The sequence below is a fragment of the Trachurus japonicus genome, chromosome 19 (genome assembly GCF_045865225.1).
Source record: "Trachurus japonicus isolate A0001 chromosome 19, Traja_1.0".
In the NCBI taxonomy this organism is placed as follows: Eukaryota; Metazoa; Chordata; class Actinopteri; order Carangiformes; family Carangidae; genus Trachurus; species Trachurus japonicus.
The window spans coordinates 10096455-10106097 of NC_140925.1; the positions used below are offsets into that span (position 1 = coordinate 10096455).

The following is a 9643-nucleotide window of genomic DNA, read 5'->3' on the forward strand; positions in this document are numbered from 1 at the left end:
GAGGTGAGGCTGAGTGTGGGAGCAGTGGGGGTTTCGTGAGTGTCTGAGTCAGAATGAGGGTTAAACTGGAAGGAGGAGAGAAAACAAAAACAGGTACAGCGCAGGGAAGAGATGGTGTAGGAGGAGGAGGAGAGGACAGATGGAGAAAGTGATGAGAGTGCTGCGTTTGGAGTATCACCTCCCACCTACCTGAGTTCTGCACCTCGTTTAAGTAGCTGTCCTCAGCCACCACCTGCAGACGGGAAGAGAAAAAGATGCAACGCGTTAGATGTTTAGACATACAGCTACAGACAGTATATTAAGAGATTGATTATTTCTCCTGTCGAGGTGGTCGTGCTTTCTGATCTGCTTGTGTTCAATTAGCAGGTGGACATATGGACCACATACATTTTATTATACATTCATTAATTTCGCAACACTATGAATGTGTAAAATCAAATCAAAATAGTCAAAAAATATAATTACATGACTAAATACACAAAATAATTTAGTTAATATTCAAGTCATTAATTGCTAATAGTTTTTTATAACAAATGACATGCTAACATTTAAATTCCTACCAATTCAATGTTACATTAGGAAAATGAACATAATTTAAACCAGTATCTGTGCATTTACCTTTATTTTGGTGTGTATTTGTAACCACAAGTCCACAAAAGCAAATAATCAATCAATCAGCATCAACATTCAGTCAGTTGTTAGAAATGTGGAAATCATCAAGCACTTTTTGGTCATTTCAGTTTAAAGGTGATGGGGTCAGAGTTGGATGCACTGATCATCTCTACCATCAATCAGGAGGTATTCAACCCCCTTCATGTTTTATTTATAAATGGATAAAATGCCATATTCTGCTAAGTGAATCAAAAACCAAGCCATGAAGTCCAGTGAAATCCACGTGAAGCTCTATGATAAATTGGAAACCTGGCTGTTAAAAGCAAGACAAAGCTGTCTAAAACAGTTAAAATGAGCAGTAAAATCACAGGTCGCAAACAAATTCAACTGTCCCGTCACTATGACAGAGCAGTGCAGCGGTTGAGTAACAAAATCTTAGATGATTGCAGGCGTCCTCTACCGTACATCGCTGTATCCGGTTACTACCGTCAGGGAAAAGGTTCAGAGTCCCTAAGGCAAATAAGAAGAACATCTACAAAAAATCCTTTGTCCCTGTTGCCATAAATCATCTGCACTAAAGATAAACACCTTGAAGCCGGCCCGCACTACTGCATAATGCACTTTATATTATACTGGATTTTATACTTTACTTTAGACTTGATACTTTTTCATGTGGCTGCTATTGTGACTGATTGATTTATTATGTAAATTATTTAATGGGTTGCTGCTGATGTAATGAAATGTTTTCTTTCTTTTCTTTATGCAAGCCAAAGACTTTGCATGCAAAGATAGACAATAAAGTATTTCTATTCTGAATATGTGGCGAGTCTCAAATCAGGACAAGGACACAGAACCATTTCCGAAGCTGTGAGTGTTTCAGAGGAACAGCGGCCTCTGAAATTGTGTATGGATGAAGTTTGGCAACACAGGCTCACCCCCGTCCAAGCGGAGTTAGTTACCTGGCATGCAGCCCACGGCTCACACTGATTGAGCTTCAGGAGTCCTACGCAGAGACGGAGAAGCTGCTCTAACAGCGACCATCTCCACCAACCAGGCCCTTTGTGCAGCGGCCAGACAGAGTGAAAGGCTCATACTGTAACAGCACTGCTTGGAGTTTGCCAAACAGCATTTTAAAGGGATGAATGAGAGCAGGAGGAAAAGGGTTGTGTGGTCTGATGAGACAAAAACTGAGCGATCTGGGCAGAACTCCAACCTTATGTCCAGAGAACGCCAGGCATGGCGGTGGCAACAAGACAGGATAAAGAAAGATGTTGGTTCAACCTTTTGACCGATTTTTCAAATTAGATACTTCAGTTTTTGATTTAATAAGTTTAGGAAAATGTCTTGGAATAGTAGAGTGTAGATTTGTGAGCAAAAATAACAATTTTAAAGGAGAATTTTTTTCTAAGTAACGCTCTACAGCTCTAGGTCCCCGAGTGCGACCATAGGAAAAGTATATGTGCAGCCCGGACCTACAGTAGCTCTCCTGCTAGCTGCGCAACGCTGCAGTTAAACAGCGAAGTAATGGGGGCAGAACTTTAAAACCGTGACTTTGGCCGCTCAAAATATCACTACACATGCTTTGCAACATCCACCAGTGCCTTACCACACAACACTGACTGTTCATAAACTCTGTTAACATGAGAGAGCAGTGTTACGTGTGTTTTTGTTACGTAGCTCTGTTCATGCTGGCTTCCTTGGTAGACCTTACTACTAGTTGACTGTCGAGCTCGGGACTGTTTCCATATTAATGCAGACTGCTCCTCATCTGTATATTCTGGTTCGAATAAACACGCACGACCATCAAATTCAAAAAGTTCCTCCATCTCTTCAACATCGGATCTGGACATATTCTCCTTCTTCCACTTTCTGCACCGATGCAGACTGGGCATGCGCTCGACAGTCGACAGGAAGCTAAAGTAAACAGAGATACGTGATAAAAACACACGTTAACACTGCTTTCTCATATTACCGGAGTTATGCACGCACTGGTGGATGTTGCAAAGCATGTGTAGTGATATTTTGAGCGTTATAGAGGCCAAAGTCACGGTTTTAAAGTTCTGCCCCCATCACTTCGCTGTTTAACTGCAGCGTTGCGCAGCTAGCATGAGGAGAGCTAGGTCCGGGCTGCACATACGTTTCTAGGGTCTTTTCCTATGGTAGCACTCGGGGACCCAGAGCTATAGAGCGTTATTTAGAAAATGACCAGAATTCTCCTTTAACTATTTAAAAATGTGATTAGGGAACAGTCAACATTACAAGGAGAGAGTAAATGTACATCTCTGGGAGGGTTTTGCAATATTATTTTAAAAAACAACAACATCCTGGTAGTTTTGCTTTTGCGAGGCTCCTCACAGGTAAACAAAGGTTGTTCAGAGTTTCAGACTTTGTGTCCTTGAAGGCACCATGTAGTTACATCCAACACAGAATAACACAACACAATACTCGCTCTGACAAATCTAAAAGCTCTCAGCACTGAAGGAGTTTATTTAAATGGACACGTAAAGGAGGAATCTGACTCATCCTTGTGCAAAGCCCTAATGTTTATTTAGATTATGCATGTGCGCGTGCGAGCACCGTCTGTTACAATGCTGTGCAGCCTTGGTTTAGGTGTGCGAGCTACTGTGTGAGTGGTTTCTACTTTCATTCTTCAATATGAAAAACATTCCAGAAAAAAGTCTGAGTGATAAAAAGGTACTGAGGAATGTTTTCACAGCTTCCTCGTGAGTTTATTGACTGATGATGAGCGATCATCCTAGGAAGAAACATTACAAGTAGACAGACACCACCCTGCTATTGTGTATTATTGTGTAAACACACACACATCACACACAGACACACCAATAGTACTTGACAGCATCAGATGATACCTGACAGAGGAGTGTTTGTTTCAGTTTCAGAAATCAGGTCACACTTCTACACAGCAGGGCACTTGACAGAAGAGGAGACACACACACACACCCATGCACTCCTCTCTCTAACTCACACACACACACACACACACACACACACACACACACACACACACACACACACACAGTAGAATAACTACAGTGAGGGCAGTGAAATACAACACATTTCACCTTGACACGGGTGAGTTCTGCTCCCTGATTCTGCGCTATCCTTGTTTCTCTCCAGCAACCACACACACACACACTTATACACACATACACACACACACACCCACACACACACACACACACACACACCTCCCAGAAGACGCTGCTCATTCTAATGACATTAACGCGGGAACAGGTGACCTGTGGTAGTGAACATGGGGACTGATATCTCCATTCATATCAATCACACGGCTCGATTACTGCACTAATCGGTTATGATGCTCTCACACCTGCATCCACTGCAAACACACACACACACACACACACACACACAAACAAACAAACACACACACATACACACACACAGAGACCATAGGGAGGGTTGTGTACTGGTACATGGGAGGACATTGAAAGGAGAGTCATTTTGCTCTGGGTGAAAAGACTTCCTGTTACCGTAGGAGGAGAGATTCACCAAAGTGATGATTTAAAACTCAGCTTTTAGTTTTGAATAATAAAATTCATCTTATCCTGGCTGATAAGGAAATGTTTTCCACTATGTAACAGCATATTTTTTGACAGGTAAAGGGCTTGTATTGTTTTTTTTTCAATGAATAAATTATTTTTTAACCAAGAAAAACAACTGGTTCCCAAGGTTGGAACAAATTACTCAAAAATAGACATATTGTACTGACAAGACCAAAGTCATGTTTTGTGAAGTCACCATAACCTAACTACCGATAATTAGACTATGGCAAACAAACTAATCAACCAATCAGAATACAGCTCCAAAACAACCAACTAACCAATGTGAGTACGGCTACAAACCAACTAAATAATCAAAACACAGCTACAAAACAATCAATTGAAAAAGAGCTACGAAGCAACCAATCCAAATTGCTACAAGGCAATTAACCAATCAGAATACAGCTAAGAATCAATTAACCACTTAAAATGTGGCTAAAAATCCAACAATTTACCTGCAGCTACAAACAAACCATTCGGTATATGGCAACAAATGAACACGTTTGCGTTTTTAACACAACACTGGCTCCCCTGGGGACACTGGTGGTTGATTGAACTATGTCGGGGGTCCTTCTCTCAGAAACCTAATGTTGCATGTGACTCACAGTGAAGCACAGTCTGCTGCTTCATAGGACTTGCTGTGTAATAGATTTCACAGCTGGGTGTCCTTCCTGTTTACCTGTGCAGGCTCAACATCTGTGATACTTTGTTCTGATGATGCCGACAAAACAAAGTGCTGCTGCTGCTGCTGCTGCTGCTGTGTTCGAGATCCTCCCAGAGAGAAGATTTGTCTAATGAAGTTGAAATGAAAAAGAAAAAAAAGAAAAGCTGAAACTAATCTTCTGTGTGCTATTTGTGCTACATGCACTGCTGCTCCCGGTGTTAGTGTTTCTAATTAAATCCTGTACATCACTGTTCACCACTAATGACTCCTAGAAACACAGGCTACATGGATCCTATATGCACAACACAACACAACACAAACAGGAGAAGACACTAAAGAAAAACGAAAATGTGTAATGATTAGTCTAGTCTTATAATTAATTGATTGATTTATCATTAATGGATACTCTATCTGCTCTGAGATTCAGAACCATTAAGCAATTTTGTCTCATAAATTACTGATCATCATGACCTCCAGCTGACACTCGGCATGTTTCTGACTGACTCACACACCTGACAACAACAACAACACCTGCTTCTCCTTCACCACCACATCTCACTCTCTCAACGTTGTCAGTCTGGAGTTGACTTGAGTCGCTGTGACAAGCTCCAACAGCCCGTACAGGGTTCAATCCCACCACACCGCGGGGGTTAGAGGAGCCTCCGACGGGTTCCTCTCATGATATCCCACCGATGGGAGGGGAGGGGAGGGGTAGAGGGGGGGTGATTAAGCCCATGCATGACTATGTGTGTGTGTTTGTGTGTGTTTGTGTGTGTGTGTGTGTGCATTGTGAAGACAGTGCAGTGTCCGCTTTTTAAAGTGGATAACGACTGTGTTAATCAATGTTTCCGACCGGAGGTGGAGGTGTTTGATGCCTTGTCATCGCGCGCGCGCCGACCTGCACCTGCTTTGTTGGGGGAAAATGCATCCTGGATAAAGGGGGCTCGCGCCGCAAGACAATCTGAAGAGGGCTGGTTGCATGACTGCAGAGTTGCTCGTGCGGAGGTTTCACAGACAGATACTGTGCGTTTACTATACAAAGGACCTCATAGAGACATTAGATATATTTGTTACCTATATAATAAAAGCATGAAAGCGGAGTCTATGATACTGTACAGGCTATATACTGTATATAAGAGCCGGCGGTGCTCAAAAAAATCTTCATGGTTGCACTGCCCTCAATCCTGGCACACAGGCTTGTCAATTCAATTTAATCATCAGTAGCTACATTATCAAATCGATTTAAAGGGTTTTGATCAAATGCAGCACAGGTGATCAAAGCGTGATGTCATGGGTCAAGCTACAGAAGAAAAAAGAAAAAGACAGAAAGCGTAAAAAAAAAAAAAAATCAGGCCAGATTGCAAAAAAAAAAAAAAAAAATCAACCCCATCATCCTCATCATCATAAACCGGCTACATACAGTAGCTACGTACCTCCGCCAGCAGCGGCAGCCAGAGGCAGGTTCCGATCAAGCAGAGCATCTCCCGGCTGGTCAGAGCCATCCTTCTTCCTCTTCTTCCTCCCGGTGCCCGGTGTGTCCGGTGTGTCCGTGTCATAGCTCCTCCACTCCCATCTCTCTCCGGTTCCCCCCTCCTCAAACTGTCCGCGAGGTGAGCGGTGATCCTCCGCGCGCCCCGCTGCTGCTGCTGGAAGAAACGTGGTGTGTGGTGATGATGGTGATGGTGATGATGATGATGTACGTGGGAGCTTTTACGCACAGAAGACAGGGTGGGGCACAATGAACGGGATGGAAACACACACTCACACATGCAGATACACCGACCCCGACCCCGGGTTAAACAGTGTCGAGCTCTGAAAAAAAACCTGATGACACTAGTATTACCTACTCTCTCTCTTCTACACTGACACACACACACAGGTTGTGGTATAATAAGGTAACACTTCACTGAAACACATGTCTGTTAAGTGTAGCTACAGTAGCCTATATTCAAACATGATTAAACAAGATACAGTAGTGAATGTAGGCTACAGTAATTATGCAAAAACTTTCCCCCAGTTTCCCATGTGGGCACCAATACCAAACAAAAATAAGACTAAAATGTAGTAAAAGGGACACTTCACCTAAATTCAATAATTCACCAATTGTCTACTCACCGTCATGCCAAGGAAGAGTTTGGAGAACTTTCGGAGTCATAGAAACGCTTTAGGAGTTCCAGGGGGGGTCCGGCTGACAACGGATTTTCATATAATGGCGGTGGATAGTGCTCACTTTTGAATCGTCCAAAACACACACTATGAAACATCAAATACCTCCATACTGCTCGTCCGTACTGACCCAAGTGTCCTGAAGCCGCCACATGAAAAAAATGTTTGAAAAAAATTCATTTGATCTCTGTTTTTATCCTTGTTGTAGCAGTAGCTCCCAGTGGCTGCACGAGATTTCTGCGAGATGTTCTTCCGTGTTTACATCAACAGAGCCACTGGGAGCTACTACTACAACAAGGATAAAAACAGAGATCAGATTAATTTTTTCCAAACAAATTTTTCATGTGGCGGCTTCAGGACACTTGGGTCAGTACGGACGAGCAGTATGGAGGTATTTGGATGTTTCATAGTGTGTGTTTTGGACGATTCAAAAGTGAACTCTATCCACCGCCATTATATGAAAATCTGTTGCCAGCCGGACCCCCCTGGAACTACAAAAGCGTTTTGATAACTCCAAAAGTCCTCCAAACCCTTCTTGATTTTGGATGAAGTATCCCTTTATCAGATCCAAAAGGTTAGATGCAGGAAAGCGTCATTCACATCTTGAGATAAGGAAAACAAAACCAGCAACACTGCTCTCTCAAAATGTACAGTATACAATTAAAAAACATACAGTAGTCACACTCATGCCGCAGTTTTCCACACAACAACAGCTCCATCTTGTTACAGTTCAGGGTGGGGTCACTTCACTGTTGGTGCTGGATTTCAAAGTTCACTGCAGGATCAAATTGGAAACCTGTAAACTCCAGAGTAATTCATCTTCCTCCCCCGTGACACCAGATTGTTTTCTTTTTTATCAGAGGCAGTGATCCGAAATAAAGACTCAAAACTCTGATGTGTTGGACCAAAATGCTTTCGGCCTGCTGCAAACATTTTCAATTGTGACCTGGTTGACAGCAGAAAAACACATTAATACAAAAGAGCAAGAAGGGATTAATACAAATAGCCTGTTCCAAATATAAGTCAGAAAATCAATATCAATATCCAGAGGAGTTTTTAGTTGTTTGACTGATTGATCTGAAACTGAGCTTTGAGTTTTAACAATGACTGCAGACTTCAGACACTGCAACAGGCCACATCAATATGCGCAGGGAAAGATTTAAATGTTCACAGATTTAAAGAAAAAAAGAAAAAAAAACGATAAATCATAATCAGCTTTGTGAGGAAACATGCAAAACAGAACCTGGCTGTGAAATGAAATCCGCAAAGCAAAGATTTTGGCTGACGGTGACAAAAAACCTATTCCAGAAAAAAAGAAAATAGGAGGGGGTGGGGGAGGGGGGGTAGTGGTACACATTTTGATTATAGTTGTTGACAAAATTGTGTGTGCTGCTGCTTCAAAATGTTGCATTTGAAGCTGATAGGGGAGGAAGCATTTCAGATCAGGAGCGATGAAAACAGAGTCAGCTGCCAGGACGTGTTGTCTTTATTCAGCAGTTGGACAGCGCTGGCTGCAGAGAAGTGGTCAGCTCAGCTTTTTCCAACTTATCAGCTCTCCAGAAACACAGTGACACCACCACAGTGCAGTGTGGATGCACATCCAGCAAAGTCACTCACTCAGGAAAGGCATTAACTACATTACAGCTGCAAATTACTCCAATTTATTAGGTCAGAAATTATTGAAACCAATCAACAGTAACCAGATCCTTATGTTTTTGTGAGCTGCTGCCATCTCAGCCAGGACTCTGCTGTAAAATCAATCAATAAATAAATGGATAAAATAATGGATACGGCATTAAAGCCCCTGTACAGACTTTCAGTGTTGATTGTGGCAGCCCCTGTGGACGAAAGCAGCTAAATGAAGACTGCATTTCCCACTGTCATGAAGACGTTTGTTTGGCCGGCGCATTTTTTTTTTTTGCAGCGTAATGTATCGATTCGTATTCGTTTCGTCAGTGGTCCAATCCGACCATGCCTTCCAGAGGTATAGAATTAGACTACTTAGAAATAGCGTATCTTCACACTGATGGGCTCATTTGCTGTTGTAGGTAACAGAGACACATCAGCAGAAACCAGAGACTTTTGTGAATCCAGTTAAAAGCTCCGTACAGGGGCTTTAACAGGGCCAAGTCTCAGCTTTAATCATCAGCGTAGAAGGAAAAAGGTTGGACATATAGCCCTTTCAATGCAGTACATACCATCATTCCCAAAGATTAGAGTAGAGAAATGCACATGACATCAAAGAAAATCATTGTATTTAATATTTTGTGCTGATTTTCTTTGCAGTTAGTGAAGTAGTCTGAAGTCTTCAAAGCCACAGACATCAGATCCTTTGTTTTTGTTTTTTTATTGATGATGTTTTCCCAAACCTTCTCTGCACGATGAATCATTTTGTTTCATCAGTCTCTGAAACTCTCTTTTTTTCTTTCAACCAACTACTTTTTTTTTTTTACCAGGGGTTTGCATCTTGTGATGAATCATCTGAGGTTCTGGTCATGAAGCCCTCTCACTTGTTGCCCGCCATGGCCGCCCACATCCAGGAGACCATTTCTGACCTGCTGTGCAGTTTTCTTCACCATTAAAATGATTTTCTGCTCATGGTGCTCCTGGGTTTACCACA

At 42.3% G+C, this 9643-nt stretch overlaps 1 protein-coding gene across 1 annotated transcript in view; it reads right to left on the minus strand.

Moving 5' to 3' along the window:
* The window catches only part of LOC146967416 (neurotrypsin-like), a 30561-nt gene extending 24044 nt beyond the window's left edge, over positions 1-6517 (minus strand). Inside the window, exons 1-2 of the mRNA XM_085761465.1 lie at positions 6291-6517; positions 190-232 (exon numbers count right to left, since the gene is read on the minus strand). Of these exons, the coding sequence (XP_085617591.1) occupies positions 190-232; positions 6291-6413 (166 nt within the window). The 5' untranslated portion in view covers positions 6414-6517. The remainder of the gene's footprint in view (positions 1-189; positions 233-6290) is intronic.
* Positions 6518-9643: the final 3126 nt, after the last annotated feature.